The sequence below is a fragment of the Pavona decussata genome, unplaced genomic scaffold (assembly GCF_977016875.1).
Source record: "Pavona decussata unplaced genomic scaffold, jaPavDecu1.1 SCAFFOLD_102, whole genome shotgun sequence".
NCBI lineage: Eukaryota > Metazoa > Cnidaria > Anthozoa > Scleractinia > Agariciidae > Pavona > Pavona decussata.
The window spans coordinates 185,001-209,575 of record NW_028145517.1 but is presented as its reverse complement, the minus strand read 5'-3'; the positions used below and the strand labels follow the sequence as shown (position 1 = coordinate 209,575).

The following is a 24,575-nucleotide window of genomic DNA, read 5'->3' as shown; positions in this document are numbered from 1 at the left end:
TTTTTGTTGACACTGTCCCGATCTTAATGACGATATTTTGCTAAGTCATGTTAAAGACACTTGACACCTTTAAGCACAGAAAACTATATAAAGGTGAAACTTTATTAATATCGTTATATTCTTGTGAAGTCACTGTGCACGTACCACAAAGACTGGTCCGATCTTGGCAAGCAACCTAAACCAAAGGTATGATGTTGTCACCACATTTTTGTTCTTTTTTTTTTCTCATTTACTAGTACTGGATTAGTAACCGATTAACCTCCATGTCTCGGCCCAGTTCGTTTCAAAACCTCATTTACCAGGTTAGTCTAGGTAAACGCCAAAACAAAACATAAATCCATAAAATTACAGGCAAAAAAAGGCTTTTCAAGTTTAGTTCCTTAACAAAATCCGTGTTAATTATACGTTGCGACATGATTTTCTCCTTGTAGTTGCATTAAAACCCCTTCGTTTACTATCACTATCCGCAAGGCTTTGTTCTTTATCACTTTTTACTTTAACGAGTTCAAGCTAAAGAATCTTGTACTACCTACAACAAAAAACAAACTATAGTCAGCTACTAACGATAACGTGATTTATTTTAAGATAATTCTGATTACCTTCGTGATCTCTGTTTATTTAGCTGCGATGAAGACTGTTGTTATTTTGATCTTGGCCATGGCCTTCTTCACTTGTGCTCTTGCTGGACCGGTAAGTTCGCCCTATTTAGCGTAGTTCCTAGGAGAAAAAAAGGACCTTTCCTTATCTAAGTTGGTTTTTAATTTAATTTTGTCAATGTGTATGTTAGAGCCGTTCAACATGATGAGTGTTCCGATAACTGCATGTACAAAATCATGAAGTTAATAACGGGAAAAAACATACTGAATGGAACTTTTGAAAAAAATGAAATGCGTGGGAATCTTGAAGGACCACCACTCTGCTGTGATGATCGACCTCTAGGTTTTCAATGTAGTTACTGTAAAAATCCGAATATAAGCACCCCTTCACCCCCCCTCCCCACCCCTCCTCCCCAACAACCAGCCCACCGCTTATAAGCCTTGGTTGATTATAAGCCCGCCTATTTGTAAACAAAAACTTTATTCTGGTTATAAGCAACCCCGCGCTTATAGGCCCATCTTTATGTAAACACCCCTGAATGCGGAACAATGATTTTATGCTATCTCGTCAAATACCGTAGAAAGAAAGCGTTCAATGGTTTAAGATGTGGGGTCTCACCTTAAAACGGATGACCGTCATCGTCTGAGACGATGGCATTAACGATCATGAACAAGGCGATTGTGAAATGTAAAGCCCTGTAAAGAAGAACCTAGATCAAAATTTGATCTTGTTTGTTATGTTAAGGTTACAGTTTAATTACTGAGAGCTTCGAATTTGGTACGTTTTATTATCAGCTTGTTTCGAAAGTATTTTTCCATTCCGCCTGTAAGCCCCCCCCCCCCCCTCCCTTTCGCCCTCTCCCCCGGATATAAGCCCACCCAAAACTCCTGACAAAATGTATATTAGCCCAAGGCGTATAACATGCATTTTACGGTATACTAATTACACTGGGGAAAAACAAAAACAACAAAACCCCTCCTTGCTTATTCTGTGTCCACAACAGCTCATGAGTTATCCAGTTTAACAGGTTTGCATGTACAAGGTATTAATAACAAATTTTGCTTTCTCTTGTATTTCTACAGATCGAACCGCCCACAATAGGTACAATAGGTACAATAGGTAAGGTGCTTTTTTTTTTAATGATCGAGGGCACGTTATTTAAACAAAGTATCAGACTTAGATCACGGCTTAAGGCAACCAGCAGCCCTAAGCCTCTCGTAGCTTTTAGAGTTCTTTTTTTTTGTGTGTGAAATATTTGGATGCAGAGACGTTTGGTCGAACTTGTATCTGTGGTTCATTTGTCTCATTTTATTTACTTCTTACGTTTTTTTATTCGGTCCTGATTTTTATGAATCTTTCTGAATTAATGCTAACAAGCCACTGAACAAAACGTCAGAACATTCAGTGATGATGATAATAATAATAATGATAATAATAATAATAATAATAATAATGATATCAACAATAACAATAATAATAATAATAATTATTATTATTAATATTATTATTATTATTATTATTATTATTATTATTATTATTATTATTATTATTATTGTGATGGTGATGATGATAATGATATCAATTATGATAAACAAATAATAAGTAAGTCAACAATAATTCAATAAATATACTGAAATGCTAATAGTATTCATTGAAAACTGTTGCCTTTTTCAGAAATTCCAGACCCCAATGCTGACTGCCATTACTGTCCGAACGGGGAGCCGAATTGCTACGGACTGGGAGAAGACTTGTGTAATACTCGTTGTCCACCTTGTGGTCAGGGTTTTGTATGCCGACGCTGTCCTTGCAATTGTCTTAAAACGTTCTGCAAGCGACACTAGTTAGTATACAAGGACTGAAGCTAGGCTTTCTCACCAGCGAGAATTGAATGTCTGACACAAGTAAGATGTACTAGAAGCGCTTTAATTGGTAAAATAGTAATCAATCAGAGCTACCAATATATAAACAGCCATGTACCAAGTAACTGTAAAGAATAAAACGAACAAATACGAGCCAAAGATGTTGATTTTGTCGTTAATTAGCTGAATGCCTTGAAGTACTCAATGCAGCCGTCCACGTGTCATAAATAAATAAAATAAATGACTATATGTAACTGTCAATGTATTTAGCGCAAATCACTAATTGGCGACACTTTTTATATCGAATTGGAATTTAGAAGAGTTGGTTTTGAGGAGAGGGGAAAACCGGAGTACCCGGAGAAAAACCTCTCGCAGCAATTGAAAGGTGTGTATGAATAATTCATTCGTAGCGCATATTTGTAAACAGTACGCCCTAATTTTAAAGTAAACGTGCAAATATATCGAGCCTTGTTCTGTCGCACTTTGTAATAAAACTGTCACACTTTGTTATACCTATCGCACTTTGTAATAACAGTTGTCGCACTTTGTAATAAAATAGCTGTCACACTTTGTAATAACAAGTTGTCGCACTTTGTAATAAATTCAGCTGTTGCACTTTGTAATAACAAATTGTCGCACTTTGTAACAAGCTTTTAAATTTCCTTTGAATAAGATATTTGGTAGAAATTATGATTTGACTAATCTCCCAGGGCACAAATACATTCTTCCTTGATATTTTGCTCTCCAAGCTCAACTGAGGCGAAAAAAAAAAAAAAAAAAAAACGCGTTCTCCTCCACTCTTCTCGCTATTGCTATTTTGGAGATTATACAGCTTGCTTAACAATGATGGAATGCAATAAGTGAACAGAGGAGAGATAACTCCTGGTTAAAATAAAAAGGTGCGCGGAGGGTTGAGTCCAAGGGTTAGTAAGGAAGATGGGAGATGAAGACTTCGAGTGACTCGCTACTTGTTCCTGTACTGTACCTGTACTTGTGAATACGATGTTATGTGGAAAATAAGTGAATTCACTGATCACCCAGGGCACAAATACGTTCTTCTTTGATATTTTACTTTGCATACTAAACTGAGGGTATAAAAAAGAAACTTTTTTTAGATAAAACTAGTGAGCAGCACGTCTGCGAACTCTTACAGTTGTAAAACGATTTATTTTCTCCTATGCGTTTCGTGTGACTAACGCACACTTCGTCAGGGAGTTTTACAATACAACATAAGTGACCTGTATATGTACGTACCTAAAAGACTAAAATAAATTTTACATTACGTAAAACCGCACCTACGCTAGCGGATTTACATGTAGGAAACAGGCGAAAAGGTGTTTTAGCTAAAACTGTGGGCCCCAGAATTATGTCAAGCACACAATATGTAACACTTTGCACACCTTTTCGCCTGTTTCCAACATGTAAATCCGCTAGCGTAGGTGCAGTGCGTTTTACAACTGTAAGAGTTCGCAGACGCGCTGCTCACTAGTTTTATCTAAAAAATTTTTTTCTTTTCTTTTTTTCCTCTTTTTTTTTTCGCCTCAGTTGAGCTTGCAGCGCAAAATATCAAGGAAGAATGTATTTGTGCCCTGGGAGATTAGTCAAGTCATAATTTCTACCAAATATCTTATTCAAAGGAAATTTAAAAGCTTACTACAAAGTGCGACAGCTTAATTTATTACAAAGTGCGACAACCTGCTATCACAAAGTGTGACAGCTTTTTTATTATACAAAGTGCGACAAGTGTTATTACAAAGTGCGATCGGTATTACAAAGTGTGACAGTTTTATTACAAAGTGCGACAGGTATCACAAAGTGCGATGATTATTACAAAGTGCGACAGAACAAGCCATAACCAAACATTATTTTTCTTTTATTTCTTCTCTTGTAACATTTATTATGATACTATAAATATTTCTGTACGAGGAATATTTACAGAGTAATAACTTTTGAAATAAAAATTTTAGTTTTATCCGAGTGTCCAAATTGCACGCGTGGAAAACATTACGTTGTAGCCAAATTTTCTTTATTGTACGCATTTAAAACTTAAAACAAGTGCATTAATAGTTTCCATAGGAGAAATATTTGAGAGAAAGCGTAATTTTTTCATCCTCAAGTGTTTTATGTCCTTCGAACGTCATCGGAATTCAGCAATACGTTCAAACAATAAGCAGAGTAGCATGTATATAAATGATATTAAAAAGGAATTGTGGAGCTCCGCTTTTAGGCTTGGCGAAATATATATATTATATAAAGCTTAGTTTTTTTTTGAATTTCATAATTCTCTTATATATACGTTTTTTAATACTCGGTTATATATATATATATTTTTTAAATTTTAGTCTATGAGCCTGTAATTTTGTGAATTTTGATGGTGACATTCAAGTTTCGAGATCTCGCATTTACTTTCTTTCTTACTCGAATTTTGAAAAGGTGAACTAAAGGTTGATTAGCTCCAAATTACGAGAAAATTAAAGTTAAATATATTTGGTTGAACGGCCAGTGTTTGTGGTGTCATTATTGCAACCGAGTGCCCATAATTTTAAATGAATTCTTTAAATGAAGAAATACCGCAAACTTAAAGAGCTATCAAGTGATTCTTTAATAGAAAGGTTGCCAGGTTATGTGATCAATATATCTTTGAAAATTCATACCAATACCGATTACCTTCGCAATAAGACCTACAAAACGGAGTAACCGGACGGGCATGACTGAATCAAAAGTCCTGGTGCTATTAATTGTGCCGGCTTCTTTTTCGTCTTATATCAATATTTGTAACAACACATTTCAAGTACTTAATTGTCTTCCCATTTTAGACTTGATGACAACACGCAACACGTTTTAAACCACAAAAAATCAAGAAGGATATGATACATGAAAGAATATGAGTAGCTTATTGACGTTTCTTGTTTATAAATATATTGGGTTGTTACCAAAAAACTTGAAGAAAAGAATCGAAAAAATCACAGTTGACCTAGTAAAGACTCATTAGGTATTGAAAATGTTAAACCATCGAATCAAGCCGCCCGGTACAGACCACCAGCACTGAAAATATGCGGTCACAGTACGATATAGGCGGTAAACTCAATGGATGGTTACTATGCAATTGTGATCATCAATGAATTCTCACTAACGGTAACAATGCAATGATGCATGAAAGTCCATCAGTAAACATATATCGTTACGTCGAGCGCGTATCATAAAATTAAATTTATCAGGGACAAACTATGCTGTAAATTAAATTTTAATTTAGATAAAGCATTAAAAACAGGAACTATTCACCAAAGTATATCTCCAATGATATACTCTCGAATAGGACCAAGTATACTAAATCTGTATGATAATAAACTATAAACAACTTGAGTTGACATAAGTGCATAATTAAACGCCATAGTTACAGTTAACGCCCCCTCAAAATAGGAAACGTGGTAGAAATATCGCCAGATAATTTTTTTTATAAAGGTTCCGATTAATTAATTTCCATTCACACACACATATGGAACACTGAAAGGTTCCTTGCGGAAGCAAATCGCTACAAGAGACGAATGTTTCGGAATTTGTTCAGTATGTAAGTTGCATATTGGTATGCCGCGTACTCTATAGGAAACACTTCATACATCATTAGCGCAAAAAATACTTCCGCAAGTATGTTTCTTAGTTGATCAGGGAAGTTGACGTAAGTTGACGTAAGTGCGTTATAAGTTAGTTACAGTTAACGCCCCCGCAAGATAGGAAACGTTGTAGAAATATCGCCGGATAATTTTCTTTATAAAGGTTCCAAAAATGTACATTCATACACACACATATGGCACACTGCAACGTTCCTTGCCGAAGCAAATCGCTACAAATAAACGAATGTTTCGGAATTTGCTCAGTATGTGCGTTGCAAATTAGTATGCCGCGTTTTTTGTAGGAAACACTTCATACATGATATAGCAAAAAAATACTTCCGCAAGTGTGTTTCTTAGTTGATCAGTGAACTTGTGGCCAAGGCAATTATTGCGTCATGTTTTGGCTAATGATCTGTAACCTCTTAACTTTGATCCCCGGTACAGACCCATCAATTTTTTTTGTTGACACTGTCCCGATCTTAATGACAATATTTTGCTAAGTCATGTTATAGACACTTGACACCTTTAAGCACAGAAAACTATATAAAGATGAAACTTTATTAATATCGGTATATTCTTGTGGAGTCACTGTGCACGTACCACAAAGACTGGTCCGATCTTGGCAAGCAACCTAAACCAAGGGTATGATGTTGTCACCATATTTTTGTTCTTTTTTTCTCATTTACTACTACCGGATTAGCAATCGATTAACCTCATAAAATTACAGGTAAAGAAAGGCTTTCCAATTTAGTTCCTTAACAAAATCCGTGTTATTTATACGTTGCGACATGATTTTCTCCGTGTAGTTGCATTAAAACCCCTTCGTCTACTATCACTATCCGCAAGGCTTTGTTTTTTATTACTTTTTACTTTAACGAGTTCAAGCTAAAGAATCTTGTACAACCTACAACAAAAAATAAACTATAGTCAGGTACTAACGATAACGTGATTTATTTTAAGATAATTCTGATTACCTTTGTGATCTGTGTTTATTTAGCTGCGATGAAGACTGTTGTTATTTTGATCTTGGCCATGGCCTTCTTCACTTGTGCGCTTGCTGGACCGGTAAGTTCGTCTGATTTAGCGTAGTTCCTAGGACAAAATCTATCTAAGTTGGTTTCCAATTTTATTTCGTCAATGTGTATGTTATAGCCGTTCAGCATGATGAGTGTTTGCATTCACGAAAGCATGACCGAGTTGATAACGGGAAAAACATACTGAACGAAAAATGAAAAACTCAACTTTTATTACACAATCAAAAAAACTTATGCCCCTTTGCTTACCTAGATCTCACAAGGAAAAACGTTTCTAGGAAAGCATTAGTGAAACTAAGAATAAGCAGCAACAAGCTTTTGATTGAAACAAGAAGATACGACAACATACCCCATAATGTAAGGGTGTGTAATGTTTGTGTAAAACTATTGATGATGAAATTTATAAGATTGCCCAAGCTACTCTTCTTAAAGAGGTACGGTCTTTATTAAAATGGAACCTGGCCTTCCATTTCCACGACTATTAGCAAAAGAAACTTTACTATGATCTTGTTTGTTGTTATGGTTGCAGTTTAATTACTTGGCGCTTCGAATTTGGTTTTGTAGTGAAATAACGTACGTTTTACTGTCAGCTTGTTTTGAAAGTTTTTTTTAGTTCCGCCTGTAAGCCCCTCGCGTCCCACTCTCCACTGTCAGGATATAAGCCCATCCAAAACCCCTGACGAAATTGAATAAGCGCAAGGCTTACAACCGGGATTTACGGTATAAAAATTACACTTGGAAAAACAAACAAAAACAAAACCCTTCCTTGTTTGATCTGTATCCACAACAGCTCATGAGTTATTCAGTTTAACAGGTTTACATGTACAAGGTATTAATAACATATTTTGCTTTCTCTTGTGTTTCTACAGCTCGCACTCAACGTAGGTAAGGTGCTTTACTTTTTAATGACCGAGGGCAGGTTATTTAAACAAAGTATCAGGCTTAGATCACGGCTTAAGGCCACCAGCAGGCCTATGCCTCTCGTAGCCTTTAGAGGTCGTTTATTATGTGTGAAATATTTGGATGCAGAGACGTTTGCTCGAACTTGTATCTGTGGTTCATTTGTCTCATTTTATTTACTTCTTACGTTTTTTTTATCCGGTCCTGACATTTATGAATCTTTCTGAATTAATGCTAACAAGCCACTGAAGAAAACGTTAGAACATTCAGTGATGATGATAATATTAATAATAATAATAATAATAATAATAATAATAATAATAATAATAATAATAATAATAGTAATAATAAAAATAATAATAATAATAATAATAGATGATGATAACGATAATGAAAAATATAATAATAATAATAATTATTATTGTGATGGTGATGATGATGATGATATCAATTATGATAAACAAATAAAAAGTCAACAATAATGTAATAAATATACTGAAATGCTAACAGTATTCACTGAAAACTGTTGCCTTTTTCAGAAATTCCAGACCCGAATGCTGACTGCCATTACTGTCCGTACGGGAAGCCGAAGTGCTTCCCACTGGAAGAAGACTTGTGTGGTCCTCATTTTTCATCTTGTGGTCAGGGTTTTTTATGCCAACGCTGTCCTTGTAATTGTTTTAAAACGTTCTGCAGGCGACACTAGTTAGTATACAAGGACTGAAGCTAGGCTTTCTCACCAGCGAGAATTGAATGTCTGACACAAGTAAGATGTACTAGAAGCACTTTAATTAGTAAAATAATAATCAATCAGGGCTACCAACATATAAACAGCCACGTACGAAGTAACTGTAAAGAATAAAACGAACAAATACGAGCCAAACAATGTCGATTTTGTCGTTAATTAGCTGAATGCCGCGAAGTACTCAATACAGCCGTTCACGTGTGATGAATAAATAAATTACAAAACTTTATGTAACTGTCAATGTATTTAGCGCAAACCACTATTTGAGGACACTTTCCATATTGAATTGGAATTTAGAAGTGTTGGTTTTGAGGAGAGGGGAAAACCGGAGTACCCGGAGAAATACCTCTCGGAGCAAGGACAAGAATCAACAACAAAACTCAACACACATAAGACGCCGAGTCTGGGAATCGAACCTGGGCCACATTGTTGGGAGGCGAGTGCTCTCACCACTGCGCCATCCCTGCTCCCCAACATTTATTTATTTTTTTGTCTGGTAACTGAGGTCAGCGAACTAGTGAAACTAACGATGAAAAGAAAACGTTAATAAGATTATGGGCCGAGAATTTTGACCGCCTTGAAAGCAAGGATGCGGCCCGAAAAGCGTGGGACGACATCGCGAAAACAATGAATGAGATTCGTATCTGGTCCACTTCAGTTGTGCAAAGTGTAATCACTGCAATTTTTCTTCCACCCTGTGCGACCCTAATAGTTTGACGCACGTTTTTGCTTTCCGGTTGCGGTTTCGCATTTGTGTGGTTTTTCTTAGGTAAAGTCGCTGACTTTTCCCCATTGCGACCCATACCTAAACCAAACAAACAAGCAAGAGACAGACATCTAATTACAGGGAATCTTCGCAACAAGATGTAATTTTGTTCTTTGGGTGATTTCACCATGTCGTTGTTACTGAGGCTGAACTAGAAACTTCTGGGAGCTAGATTAATGAAGCACTCCTACGTTAAGATAAATCCTAAGTATTGTCCCCTGAAAATAGCCTGATAACAATTGGCCTCTGGTTACTCAAAATTAGGTCGGATGAATGAGGAGCGCTCTAAACGACTTTCTTCGACAGTTAGTTACAAATTGTGGACATTGTACTTCAGACATACGATAACAATGCTACAAAAACCCACCGGTCCACAAGGGAGTAAAGCTCTGACTCCGCCTTTCTAACTTTTAACTTCATTAAGAAACCTATATATTTTGAATTTGTTTGACAATATATATCGCATCAATTATACTGTATATACTTCATAAATAGCCTGTAATCTTGTTTCTTTACTGAAGGACAATTCTCAATACTTCATTCCGGAATTCCAGTGAGTTCACAACTGACTTTCCAGAGTCTTCTCTGGACATCCTCTCTGTAAGATTCATCCGAGGACTGCACTAAAAGGCAATTAATGAAGTATTGCCCTCCAATATCTTCTAACTCAGGTGATAATGTTACATAAAGACTGTTGTCTGCTCCTTGCTTGGGAGTCTGCAACAAACAACAAAATAAACTACAAGTGAGGATTTTGTACCCTGCATAAGCAGGCGCCTTTTCAGTAGCCTGCGGGCAAGCTCTCTGTTGTCCGTTCCGAAGTTCATAAAGGGACTGTGCCCTAGTTTATACATTGTTCAAATTGCATCATAAGAAGAAAAACACCATCGCCAGAACACCACATAAAAATATGTAAGTTTACCAAGTTTGGTTTTGTTTCCTTGTGCAGTAACCAGGCTGTGACCTATCAAAAGTCGCCCAAATTCCATACAAGTGTCTCTAATTATGAGATGGCGTCCCCAATCCATACAAAGTCTCTGTCTTTTCTGATTTTTGAAAGCCTTCTACATGGTTGTAATCTAACGACAGAACATCAAACTTGGTAAACTTACTAATTTTAATGTGGTCTTTCTTTTGAAGGACTCCAATTTCTGATTAAATGAAAATTTAAAAAATCTTCCCCAGTCTCTAATTAAACTCTGTCAGAACGGGCAATTAGGTCAGCTGCGAAAGGATTTAGCGCGAGCACCACAATCTTCTCGAGGTTTGCTTTGCTTGCTGCTATGTTTCACGTAAGACCTCAGTCTCAGAGCTTGCTTGCAGGCTACCTTTTCAGGTTCAGTCTGCAAGAGTTCCTTCATATGTTCAGTTCCTTATTATTACGCGAAAGCTTGTTAGCTCGCTTATGATTTGAAACTTGATTAATTGAATCTCGCACTAGGCCTAAAGGCGCAAGCAACGCCACAAAAAAGTAATCTTATATTACTTATTTTCCGTGTTATTAATAATTTTTTAATATGAAGCCAAGTTACATAAGTTAGTTTACACCAAAAACCAGTTATGTCGTATCTACTGTAAACCGCACCGTTCGCTTCTTTAAGTTGTGTGTGTTCATTCGGGGACAATAAGAATTGTTCTCTTTACCGAAAGTGAAAAAAGTAGCGTGTAACCTACCTTCATTTCGATTTCATTTTCATTAAGTCTTTCAAGTGAGGGTGTAGAGTTCAACTCTTTAATGTCCATAGCTTGAGATGGAAACCATGAAAGCGAAAACTTAAGAAAAGTTCGACAAATGACAAATACTTACGTCATAATCGCAGTGCAATTATCTAATTGGTGACGCAAAATTGAAAACGAACTAGGCCTAATCATAGTCCTAAAAGCAAATTTCATTGTTGGCTATTAAATTCATTTATTTATACTTCTAAAACTAAATAGATTTAAAAATCAACGCCACACTTGATTGTTGTAGCAGGGCGTGGTTTCTAGAGAGCACCTTTTTTGCATCAAATGTAGGGAATGCAGGGCCATGCATGTCAATACGTAAATTTTTCAGAACGATAACTCAAATATGAGTGTTTTATAATCAGGCCTTTTCTAGAAATTAAGTTCATTTCTTTGAAAAAGAAGGGAATAACTTTTTTTTGGGAGGCGTTGATCAAAACATCGTCCCTGAAGAAACTTTCTGGTTTGTAAGGATACTTCCCTAGAACTCTGTTAGCGACAATGAAGAAAAAAAAACGCAAAATAATTTCTTGACTGTATACATGTATGACGTCTGTTTAGGACGGAAGTGATAATGTGATAAATGATTCAAAAAAGGGAAGATTATAAGAAAACATGCTTGACGCGTTTTCTTCTTAATTCAGTAAAATCAGTAAATGCTCAATAATGGTTTTGAGTTCACGACTAAAGCTTCCACCACAACTGAATTTGAAGTTTTTGAAATATGTTCATATCTGAAACGTTTTTATTCCCATCAAGATGCAAATAAAATTTTCTTAAAATTCAAAGAAATCGATTAAATCGTTCCTACCAAAAAGCGCAACTCAAAAATCAAACCAACGCGCCAATGACTGGGGCCACCTTTCCTTGTATGACTAATCCGAGTTACTATTTTGTAGCACGCGAACGAAAAGGTAAACAATTACTTAAGAGATCAGACAAACAAGCAAAATTGGTTATTTTCTGGAGCAAAAGCAAAAGCAAAAGCTACCCTACTAGCAGAGGTTTTTTTCTCGCAAGTCTTGTAGCGAGGTGTACGAAGTCGTTCGCGTCTTTTGTATTTCGCGTAGTCGGCTTGTTTACCTCCTCAGTCGACTACGTGAAATACAAAACACGAGAACGACTTCGTACACGTCGCAATAGACCTGCCAAAAAGAAACCTCTGCTACCAGGGTAGTTTTAAAAAAAACTGTCAAATATGTTTGTATTTCAAACCGCACACTATAAAACTGGTGTAATTAAGGAGCTGAATGACCGCTATATTTCATTTGGTTCGGCTGAAAAAGAAACAAAGAAAAGAAGTGTTTTAATTAATACAGCTGCTTTCACTATTTAGTAGTTGAAAATTCTTAATTCCGTGTTGAAAACTACGAAATACGGTTTTTAATTTGGACTGGAGAACTATCTAAATTATGAATTATCGATCTTAGAAAACTGGAAAAAAGCTTGGTTTTTTTCGTCTGTTTCCACAAAAGTACAGCTGTTCTCTCCAATATTATGCAACTCTTTATTCATGGTTTTATAAAGGATTTAACCAAAAAAAAAAAAAAAGAAAGAAAAGAAACACGTCACACGATTAGTTCAGGAAAAGGACTGAGCGCAGTGGTGTGTACTGAGGAAGAGCATTTACTTTACTTAATTTTAACTAGGTCTACGATGCTCTAAGTCAGAGTATGTATTGAAAAACAAGTGTCGTTGTTAATGTTAAGTTTTATTTTTTTTTCACTAGCAATTATTTTGTGCATATTCTGCTGAGACTGAGAAGTCTTCTCTAAATTAACTTCCAAAACGTCAGGAGGGATTTTTTCATTTTACTTTGAGGTAATAGGACAGTTTGGAGTTGGAAGTGAGAGTAATGCCTTCTTTGAAACATTTGTAACACCCAAATTTGTGAATCGAGCTTTTCTATTTAGGCAATGAAGTTGAAGAAAAAAAACATACATACATGCACGTCAGAGTACGGAACAAATTATGTGTATAGAACATTATTTCTTGTCGCATTATTCCTCCACCACATGTCAGCTATTCGGTGTTCTTTTAGCTGAATCAAAAGAACAGAATGTTCAAATGTTTGTTTGCCTGTTGCCCAAAGCACTAAAGCAAATGCCTTTTTAAATTAAACAAAGAGCGGAAAACAATTACCAGACAATGAGGAAGGTCCAATAGAAAGACAGTAAAGTGCGTTTTTGTTAAACAAGATTTTCTGTACATAGAGCAATTATATTGTAACAGGGTCTTTTGGCGCCTTTTAGCTCTGTGGCTAAGCGAGAGGTGCCCTGCTACCTACCGGGATCTTCAGTTTGTAAGGCTTACAAACTGAAGCTCATTTCGTATTTCGACAACTCAATTTTACTCGGCATGAGCTAAACAAATCGAGGAAATTCTCAATCTCCAGCTTGCTAACTACTATCTACATCGTCATATCAACATGAACAACTCGACTGCTTCTTTCCATCTTTATGATTACAACATGCAAGTATCATTCGCTTTTAAAGCAGCATTCTACGCAGCCATATCTGCTGTCACGTTCGTTTCGCTAATCGGCAACACCCTTGAGATCATCACTTTTCTAAAAACACAAAACCTTCGAACCAGTACCAACTACTTTATCACAAGCATGGCGGTCTCCGATGCAATTTCAGTTGTTATTCATTGGGTACTGTACTCAAGAAGCACATATTCTGTATTTGAACCTTCAATGACCTTCAATGAACTACCAATGACAATGTGCAAACTCAGTATGTTCGTAACATATGTTTCGTACACAGTATCGATTGCAAGCCTTGTACTCATTTCTGTTGACAGATACATCGCTATTGTGCTGCCCATGAAAGGGAAAACGATAACAAGAAGAACCAGGGCCATTTCTATTTCCATCACGTGGATTTTAGCCATTGGAATCGGTATTCCCGGGTCGTATTTTTCAAGAATGACAACAGACGCTGAAAGACCATATTTTTGCACTACTGACATGAGCACCGTAGCAATGTTCGCACTCGACATATTGTTTTTTGTTTTATATTACTTTGTTCCTCTCCTCATCATCACGATTCTCAGTTCTTGTATCATTAAAGCCTTGCGACAAACAAATCCGGCGATCCAAAACAACAGCCAAATCAACATAAGGAGAGCTGAACAGAGTCGACGAGTAATGAAGATCTTGATATCCATCAATTTTGTTTTTGTCGTTTGTTGGACTCCAGCCTACGTCGTTATATTTCTCCTGCACTATTTTGAAATGCACGTGCGTGAAATGCTTTTCATCACTTGCTTCTACTTTCTTCCAGTTGTGAGTGGTGCATTTAATCCCGTAATCCTTTTCACTTTCAGCACAAACTACCGTTATGCGCTGAAGCAATGTCTACGTGTTCTGTGTCAAGAGCATCTTCGGAGACCCAGGGGCAGGCAGTCGGGTGCGGGCGAAATGGCGCGACGAAAGTTTTCGTCGCGCCATTTCGCCCGTCCCCGACTGACTGACGCTGGGTCTCCGAGGATGTGTCAAGAGTCGATCGAACAGAACTTGACAAACCTGTCGCTCTACCCGAACCGCTGCAAGTACATCGTCACTACTATCTGAAATTCCCTGCAGCGATCGTCTGAAAAAAAGCATTAATGGTACTATACAACAAACGCTTTAGATAGTTATAAGGATAGCAGATTTTTTCATGCTTATATATTCTTTCATGTATAACTGAACTGCAATCTCTTTGGAGATACATTGCTGAATCTGTATGTTGTGGCTTCCAAGATGGAAAGATATCATCCTCACCGTATTTTTATTGAACTTCTATTAAACCGTGAGTTGTACGTAGTAATATTAGTTTGAACAGTCACAGACTTGTTTTCACGAAAGATGGCTGAATTTCCTTACTCCACAACAAATTCAAAGATTGTAAACTATGTATAATTATATAGCATTGTAAAAATATGTGAAAAAAATATATGGAATAAAATGTATGTATACCTTCCAGAGAGAAAATAGTCAACTGGATTGTGGCAATATATAAAGTGCAGTTTTCAGAATTTCACAATTCTCTTATGTATATGTTTTTTAATACTCGGTTATATATTTCTTTTAAATTTTAGTCTTTGAGCCTGCAATTTTCTGAATTATGATGATGACATTCAAGATCGGGATCTCGCATTTACTTTCTTTCCTACTCGAATATTGAAACGATGAACTGAATGTTGATTCAGTTGATTCCAAATTACGAAAAAATTTATGTTATAAATATATGGTTGAACGGCCAGTATTTGTGCTGTCATTATTGCAACCGAGCGCGCAAAATTTTAAATGAATTATTTAAATGCAAAAAAATACCGCACTGCATGTCGACTGCTCATTCTTTAATAGAAAGGTTGCCAGGTTATGTGATCAATAGATATTTAAAAATTCATACTAATAGCGATTACCTTCGCAACAAGACCTGCAAAACTTTAACCTGACAGGCATGACTGAAAGTCCTGCATGGTGCTATTAATTCTGTCGGCCGTCTTTCTCGTCTTTTGATATCAATCAGTTTGAAACAACACACTTCAAGTATTTAATTTACTTCTCATTTAAAGCCAAACGTTATTATGCAGAAAGACTATATGATAGCACGCAACACGCTGTAAATTATAAACAACAAAAAGTCAAGTAGGATATGATACATGAAAGAATATGAGTAGTTTATTGACGTTTCTTGTTTATAAATATATTGGGTTGTTACCAAAAAACTTGAAGAAAAGAATCGAAAAAATCACAGTTGACCCGGTAAAGACTCATTAGGTATTGAAAATGTAAATGACCATTGAATCAAGCCGCCGTAAAGACCACCAGCACTGAAAATGTACGGTCACCGTACGATATAGGCGGTAAACTCCATGGATGGTTACTAAGCAACTGTGATCATTACTGAATTCTCACTAACGGTAACAATGCGATGTCCAACAGTATAGATATATCGTTACGACAACCGCGTATCATAAAATTAAATTTATCAGGGACAAACTATGCTGTAAATTAAATTTTAATTTAGATAAAGCATTAAAAACAGGAACTATTCACCAAAAGTATATCTCCAATGATATACTCCCGGATAGGACCAAGTATACTAAATCTGTATGATAATAAAGTATAAACAACTTGAGTTGGCATAAGTGCATAATTAAACGCCATAGTTACAGTTAACGCCCCCACAAAATAGGAAACGTGGTAGAAGTATCGCCGGATTATTTTCTTTATAAAGGTTCCGATTAATTAATTTCCAATCACACACACACATATGGAACACTGAAACGTTCCTTGCCGAAGTAGATCGCTACCAGAAACGAATGTTTCGGAATTTGTTCAGTATGTGCGTTGCATATTGGTATGCCGCGTACTTTGTAGGCAACACTTCATACATGATATAGCAAAAAATACTTCCGCAAGTATGTTTCTTAGTTGATCAGGGAAGTTGACGTAATTTGACGTAAGTGCGTTATAAGTTAGTTACAGTTAACGCCCCCGCAAAATAGGAAACGTTGTAGAAATATCGCCGGATAATTTTCTTTATAAAGGTTCCGAAAATGTCTATTCACACACACACATATGGAACACTGCAACGTTCCTTGCCGAAGCAAATCGCTACAAACAAACAAATGTTTCGGAATTTGCTCAGTATGTGCGTTGCAAATTAGTATGCCGTGTACTTTGTAGGAAACACTTCATACATGATATAGCAAAAAAATACTTCCGCAAGTGTGTTTCTTAGTTGATCAGTGAACTTGTGGCCAAGGCAATCATTGCGTCATGTTTTGGCTAATGATCTGTAACCTCTTAACTTTGATCCCCGGTACAGACTCATCAATTTTTTTGTTGACACTGTCCCGATCTTATTGACGATATTTTGCTAAGTCATGTTATAGACACTTGACACCTTTAAGCACAGAAAACTATATAAAGGTGAAACTTTATTAATATCGTTATATTCTTGTGAAGTCACTGTGCACGTACCACAAAGACTGGTCCGATCTTGGCAAGCAACCTAAACCAAAGGTATGATGTTGTCACCATATTTTTGTTCTTTTTTTTCTCATTTACTAGTACTGGATTAGTGACCGATTAACCTCCATGTCTCGGCCCAGTTCGTAAACCTCAGTTACCAGGTTAGTCTAGGTAAACGCCAACAAAAAAAAAAAAAGAAAGAAAAAACCCCCCATAAAATTACAGGTAAAAAAAGGCTTTTCAAGTTTAGTTCCTTAACAAAATCCGTGTTAATTATACGTTGCAACATGATTTTCTCCTTGTAGTTGCATTAAAACCCCTTCGTCTACTATTACTATCCGCAAGGCTTTGTTCTTTAACACTTTTTACTTTAACGACTTCAAGCTAAAGAATCTTGTACTACCTACAACAAAAAACAAACTATAGTCAGCTACTAACGATAACGTGATTTATTTTAAGATAACTCTGATTACCTTTGTGATCTGTGTTTATTTAGCTGCGATGAAGACTGTTGTTATTTTGATCTTGGCCATGGCCTTCTTCACTTGTGCGCTTGCTGGACCGGTAAGTTCGTCTGATTTAGCGTAGTTCCTAGGAGATAAAAAGGCCTTTTCCCTACCTAAGTTTTTATCCAAGTTGGTTTCCAATTTTATTTTGTCAATGCGTATGATAGAGCCGCTCAGCATGGTGAGTGTTCTGATAATTGCATGCACAAAAGCATGACTGAGTTCACATCGGGAAAAACATACTGAATCGGAAAAATGAAAAACTCAACTTTTATTTGGCACAATCAAAAAAACTTATGCTCCTCTGCTTACCTAGATCTCACAAGGAAAAACGCTTCTAGGAAAGCATTAGTGAAACTAAGAATAAGCAGGCACAAACTTTTGATTGCTATTTGATTGAAACAAGGAGATACGACAACATATCCCGTATTTGTGTAAAACTATGGATGATGAAAATTGTAAGATTGCCCAAGCTACTCTTCTTTAAGAATTACGTTTTTTGTTTTTAATGGAACCTAGTCTTCCACTTCCACGACTATTAGCAAAAGAAACTTTTCTATGATCTTGTTTTTTGTTATGGTTACAGTTTAAATACTTAGAGTTTCGAATTTGGTTTTGTATTGGAATTACCTACTTTTTTATCAGCTTGTCTCGAAAGTTTTTTAATTCCGCCTGTAACCTCCCCCGCCTTCCCTCTCCCGGATATAAGCCCATCGAAAACCCCTGACGAAATTGAGTAAGCCCAAGGCTTACAACCGGGATTTTACGATAGACTTATTACACTTGGAGAAACAAACAAAAACATAAACAAAACCCTTCCGTGCCTGATTTGTATCCGCAACAGCTCATTAGTTATTTTGTTTTCTCTTGTGTTTCTACAGCTCGAACCCTACTTAGGTAAGGTGCTTTACTTTTATATGACGAAGGGCACGTTATTTAAACGAAGTATCAGGTTTCCAGCAGGCCTACACCTCTCGTAGACGTAAGAGGTCGTTTATGAAATATTTGGATGCAGAAACGTTTGCTCAAAGTTATATCTGTGGTTCATTTGTCTCATTTTATTTACTTCTTAAGTTTATTTATTTGGTCCTGTCATTTACGAAACTTTCTGAATTAATGCTAACAATCCACTGAAGAAAACGTAAGAACATACGGTAATAATAATAATAATAATAATAATAATAATACTAATAATAATAATAATAATAATGATGATGATGATGATAATGATATCGATTATGTTAATTAAATAATAAGTTACTAAACAATAATTTATAAATGTTGATAGTATTCGATCACTGAAAACTGTTGTCTTTGTCAATCTTCCAGACCCGTATGCTAGCTGCGATGAATGTTCGGCAAACGAGGAGCCGCTTTGCTTCGGAGTAAATGTACAAAGCTTGTGTAATGCCCGTTCCCCACCTTGTGGTGAGGGTTTTGTATGCCGACGCTGTCGTTGTAATTGTTATGACACGTTTTGCAAGCCGCACTAGTTTAATACTATACAAGGAAGGAAGCTAGGCTTTCTCACCAGCGAAAACTGAATGTCTTGCACAATTAAAATGTACTAAAAGCGCTTTAATCAGTAAATAATCAATCAGGGCTAATATATAAACAGCCATGTACCAAGTAACTGTAAAAGAATAAAACAAACAAATACAAGCCAAAGAATGTTGATTTTGTCGTCAATTAGCGGAATGCCGCAAAGTACTCAATGCAGCCGTCCACGTGTGATAAATGAATAAAATAAATCCCTTTATGTAACTGTCACTGTATTTAACGCAGAGCACTAATTGCGGACACTTCCCAGATCGAACTGGAATTTAGAAGTGTTGGTTTTAAAGAGAGGGGAAAACCGGAATACCCGAAGAAAAACCTCTCGGAGCAAGGATGAGAACCAACAACAAACTCAACACACAAATGACGCCGAGTTCGGGAATCGAACCTGGGCCACATTGGTGGGAGGAGAGTGCGCTCACCTCTACGCCATCCCTGCTCTCTAACATTTTTTTGTCTGGTAACTGAGGTTAACGATCTAGTGAAACTAAACCAAACAAACAAGCAAAGGACAGATATTTAATTACAGGGAATCTTCGCAAAAAGAAGTAACTTTGTTCTTTGAGTGATTTCACAATGTCGTTGCTACTGAGGCGGAACTAGAAACTTCTGCGAGTTAGATTGACGAAGCACACTTCTACGTTAAAATAAATCCTAAGTATTGTCCCCTGAAAATAGCCTGTTAACAATTGGCCCCTGGTTTCTCAAATCAGGTCGGATGAATGAGGAGCGCTCTAAACGACTTTCTTCGACATTTACAAATTGTGGACACTGTACTGCAGACATACAATAACAATGCTACAAAAATCCACCAGTCCGCAAGGGAGTTAAGCTCCGACTCCCCTTTCTAACTTTTAATTTCTTTAAGAAATCTATATATTTTGATTTTGTTTAACAATGTATATCACATCAATTATGCTGTTTATACCTTATAAATAGCCTGTAATCTTGTTTCTTCAAGGACAATTTTCTATACTTCATTCTGGAATTCCAGTGAGCTCACAACTGACTTTCCAGAGTCTTCTCTGGACATCCTCTCTGTAAGATTCATCCGAGGACTGCACTGAAAGGCAATTAACAAAGTATTGCCCTCCAGTACCTTCCAACTCAGGTGATAAGGCTACATAAAGACTGTTGTCTGCTCCTTGCTTGGGAGTCTGCAACAAACAACAAAATAAACTACAAGTGAGGATTTGGTACCCTGCATAAGCAGGCGCCTTTTCAGTAGCCTGCAGGCAACCTCTCTGTTGCCCGTTCCGAAGTCCATAAAGGGACAGGGCCCTAGTTTACCAAGTTTGGTTTTGTTTCATTGTGCAGTAACCAGGCTGTGACCTGTCAAAAGTCGCCCAAATTCCATACAAATGTCTCTAATTCTTAGATGGCGTTTAACATGACAATTAACATGACAGTTAACAAATGAGCTTCAGTTTGTATGGCTTTTCTAAAAACACAAAACCTTCGGACCAGCACAAACTACTTTATCACAAGCATGGCGGTCTCCGATGCAATTTCAGTTGTTATTTATTGGGTACTGTACTCAAGAAGCACATATTCTGTATTTGAACCTTCAATGACCTCACTTTTGTGCAAATTCAGTATGTTCGTAACATATGTTTCGTACACAGTATCGATTGCAAGCCTTGTACTCATTTCTGTGGACAGATTCATCGCTATTGTGCTGCCCATGAAAGCGAAAACGATAACAAGAAAAAACAGGGCGATTTCTATTTCCATCACGTGGATTTTAGCGATTGGAATCGGTATTCCCGGGTCGTATTTTTCAAGAATGGCAACAGACGTTGAAAGACCATATTTTTGCACTACTGACATGAGCAGCCTAGCAATGTTCGCACTCGACATATCGTTTTTTGTTTTATATTACTTTGTTCCTCTCCTCATCATTACGATTCTCAGTTTTTGTATCATTAAAGCCTTGCGACGAACAAATCCGGTGATCCAAAACCACATTAACACAAGGAGAGCTGAACAGAGTCGACGAGTAATAAAGATCTTGATATCCATCAATTTTGTTTTTGTCGTCTGTTGGACTCCATCCTACGTCGTTATATTTCTCCTACACTATTTTGAAATGCACGTGCGTGAAATGAAATCACTTGCTTCTACTTTCTTCCTGTTGTGAGTGGTGCATTTAATCCCGTAATCTTTTTCACTTTCAGCACAAACTATCGTCAAGCGGTGAAGCAATGTCTACGTGTTTTGTGTCAAGAGCATCCTCTGAGACCAAGGGGCAGGAAGTCGGGGTCGGGCGAAATGGCGAGACGAAACCTTTCGTTGCGCCATTTCGCCCGTTCCCGACTGACTGACCCTAGGTCTCCAAGGATGTATGAAGAGTCGATCGAACAGAACTTGACAAACCTGTCGCTCTACCCGAACCGCTGCAAGTACATCGTCACTAGTATCTGAAATTCCCTGCAGCGATTGTCTGAAAAACGCGCAACAAACGCTCTAGATAGTTATAAGGATAGCAGATTTTTTCATGTTTATATCTTCTTTCATGTATAACTGAACTGCAAACTCTTTGGAGATACATTGCTGAATGTGTATGTTGGGGCTTCCAAGATGGAAAGATATTATCCTCACCGTATTTTTATTGAACTTCCATTTAACCGTGAGTTGTACGTAGTAATATTAGTTGAACAGTCCACAACAAATTTAAGTGTAAACTATGTATAATTATATAGAATTGTAAAAATATGTGAAGAAATTATATGGAATAAAATGTATGCATACCTTCCAGAGAGAAAATAGTCAACTGGATTGTGGTAATAGCGGAGCTCCGCATGCCGGAGGCGGGCGCGCGAATTTGGTTATGACGTCACTGTCCGACCGTCCCTACGAACGTCCGCCTCTCTATGTAAGCCACCGTGAAATGTCACACTCAACCTGTGCGGCAACCCGCGTTTTTTTAGCGGGAAGTGGGATGGCTTACTTCTTTTAGAAAAACAAACGAATTTGGAACAACAGTTATTTCTTGTATGCATTGAATATGTTGTCAAACTACATATGTCGAGAAAGCAGGCGACTAATAAGCAAATTTGAAGCCCGAGAGCGACGAACAAACAGGCGAAATGTCAGTTGAAAACAAACATGTGGTGAGCTGGGTGAGCAAGCAACTCCACGTCGCATGGAAATTGAATTCAATTTTGCAGGCAACTGTCGGTAATTTTCTAGATTTAACATACCTCAAATTATACACAAATACTTAAATCGTTGCCATACGACAAATGTTCGTGGATAAACTGATTTTGAACATTTACAGAGCTATTCACAGAGTTATGTTTTGTGTTGGACTTGTGTAATTCGTTCGCGGCGCTCATTTGTAAAAACGTAGTAAACGTTGAAATATTTCGGACCACAACCAAACATTATTTTTCCTGTACTCTCCTTTTGTTAACGTTTACTTATGAACTTCTGTAGGAGAAACATTTACAGAGTTTATGTGTTGTATTGAACATTTTGTGTGGAACTCGCCATTCTAAGCGCATAAGTTTTGTAAACACGCTCTAATTTTAAGCGCTCGCTGAAATATTTCGGACCAGAAACAAACATTTTTTCTGTATTCTCCGTTTGTTAGCGTTTACTAAGAGACTAGAATTATTATTCACAGAGTTATAAATTGTTTTAAACATTTTGTGTTGGGCTTCTCTAATTCATTCGCCATTCGCCGCGCATAAGTTTTGTAAACATGCTCTAATTTTAAATTAAAGCGCTCACTGAAATATTTCGGGCCACAACTAAAAATTATTTTGCCTGTATTTTCCGTTTGTTAACATTTATTTAGAGACTAGAATTATTTCTGTAGGAGAAATGTTCACAGAGTTATGAATTGTTTTGAACATTTTGTCCTGGACTTGTGTAATTCATCCGCAATTCACAGCGCTTTCGTGTAAACACGCTCTAATTTTAAGCGCTCATTGAAATATTTCGGACCACAACCAAACATTATTTTTCCTGTATTCTCCGTGTGTTAACGTTTACTTGAGGACTAGAATTATTTCTGTAGGAGAAATATTCACAGAGTTATGAATTGTTTTGAACATTTTGTGTTGGACTTGTGTAATTCATTCGCCATTCTCAGCGCATAAGTTTTGTAAACACGCTCTAATTTTAAGCGCTCACTGAAATATTTCGGACCACAACCAAATATTATTTTTCCTGTATTTTCCTTTTGTTAACGTTTACTTAGAGACTAGAATTATTTCTGTAGGAGAGATATTCACAGAGTTATGAATTGTTTTGAGCATTTTGTATTGGACTTGTGTAATTCATTCGCAATTCGCAGCGCATATTAGTTTTGTAAACTTGCTCTAACTTTAAGCGCTCACTGAAATATTTCGGAGCACAACTAAACATTATTTTTCCTGTATTGTCCGTTTGTTAGAGAGTAGAATTATTTCTGTAGGAGAAATATTCACAGAGACATTAGAACACGCTCTAATTTTAAACGCTCGCTGAAATATTTCAGGCCACAACCTTAACCAAACATAATTTTTCCTGTATTCTTTTCTTAAATTTTAGTTAGGGACTAGAATTATTTCTTTAGGAGAAATATTCCTAGAGTTTTTTGTTCTCGACTCGTGTAATTCATTCGTAGCGCATATTTGTAAACAGTACGCCCTAATTTTAAAGTAAACGTTCAAATATATCGAGCCATGTTCTGTCGCACTTTGTAATAAAACTGTCACACTTTGTAATACCTATCGCACTTTGTAATAACACTTGTCGCACTTTGTAATAAAATAGCTGTCACACTTTGTAATAACAAGTTGTCGCACTTTGTAATAAATTTAGCTGTCGCACTTTGTGATAACAAATTGTCGCACTTTGTAATAAGCTTTTAAATTTCCTTTGAATAAGATATTTGGTAGAAATTATGACTTGACTAATCTCCCAGGGCACAAATACATTCTTCCTTGATATTTTGCTCTGCAAGCTCAACTGAGGCGAAAAAAAAAAAAAAGAAACGCGTTCTCCTCCACGCTTCTCGCTATTGCTATTTTGGAGATTATACAGCTGGCTTAGCAATGATGGAATGCAATAAGGGAACAGAGGAAAGATAACTCCTGGTTAAAATAAAAAGATGCGCGGAGGGTTGAGTCCAATGGTTAGTAAGGGAGATGGGAGATGAAGACTTCGAGTGACTCGCTACTTGTTCCTGTACTGTACCTGTACTTGTGAATACGATGTTATGTGGAAAATAAGTCAATTCACTGATCACCCAGGGCACAAAAATACGTTTTTCTTTGATATTTTACTTTGCATACTAAGCTGAGGGTATGAAAA

At 36.8% G+C, this 24,575-nt stretch overlaps 3 protein-coding genes and 1 long non-coding RNA gene across 4 annotated transcripts in view; 1 reads left to right on the top strand and 3 right to left on the bottom strand.

Annotated features, from left to right (window-relative positions):
• LOC146471448 (uncharacterized) overlaps positions 1-11,301 on the bottom strand; it is a 217,558-nt gene extending 206,257 nt beyond the window's left edge. The window contains exon 1 of the mRNA XM_085119968.1: positions 11,288-11,301. The gene's annotated coding sequence lies outside the window, so the exon portion shown is untranslated. The remainder of the gene's footprint in view (positions 1-11,287) is intronic.
• On the top strand, positions 128-19,207 carry LOC146471447 (uncharacterized). The gene is made up of 4 exons (XR_014866660.1): positions 128-186; positions 623-690; positions 18,596-18,611; positions 19,044-19,207. It is a non-coding gene; the product is annotated as an uncharacterized LOC146471447 (long non-coding RNA).
• Positions 9,558-11,301, bottom strand: LOC146471449 (retinol dehydrogenase 11-like). Its single transcript, XM_085119977.1, has 2 exons — positions 11,187-11,301; positions 9,558-10,229 (listed from the first exon to the last, which is right to left on the bottom strand). Exons 1-2 carry the CDS (start codon positions 11,253-11,255, stop codon positions 10,050-10,052), a joined length of 249 nt encoding a protein of 82 aa, XP_084976103.1. The 5' UTR covers positions 11,256-11,301; the 3' UTR covers positions 9,558-10,049.
• A 116-nt stretch (positions 19,208-19,323) lies between the features above and the next one.
• Positions 19,324-24,575, bottom strand: part of LOC146471445 (polyprenol dehydrogenase-like) — a 20,170-nt gene continuing 14,918 nt past the window's right edge. Inside the window, exon 7 of the mRNA XM_085119965.1 lies at positions 19,324-20,428. Coding sequence (XP_084976091.1) covers positions 20,249-20,428 — 180 coding nt within the window. The 3' untranslated portion in view covers positions 19,324-20,248. The remainder of the gene's footprint in view (positions 20,429-24,575) is intronic.

What these genes read in the sequence shown, in the direction of transcription:
- LOC146471449 (XM_085119977.1), bottom strand. Translation starts at nt 11,255, where the DNA reads ATGGACATTAAAGAGTTGAACTCTACACCCTCACTTGAAAGACTTAAT. An exon ending in AAAATGAAATCGAAATGAAG is followed by an intron (nt 10,230 to 11,186) that starts GTAGGTTACACG and finishes TGTTTGTTGCAG; the next exon opens with ACTCCCAAGCAAGGAGCAGA.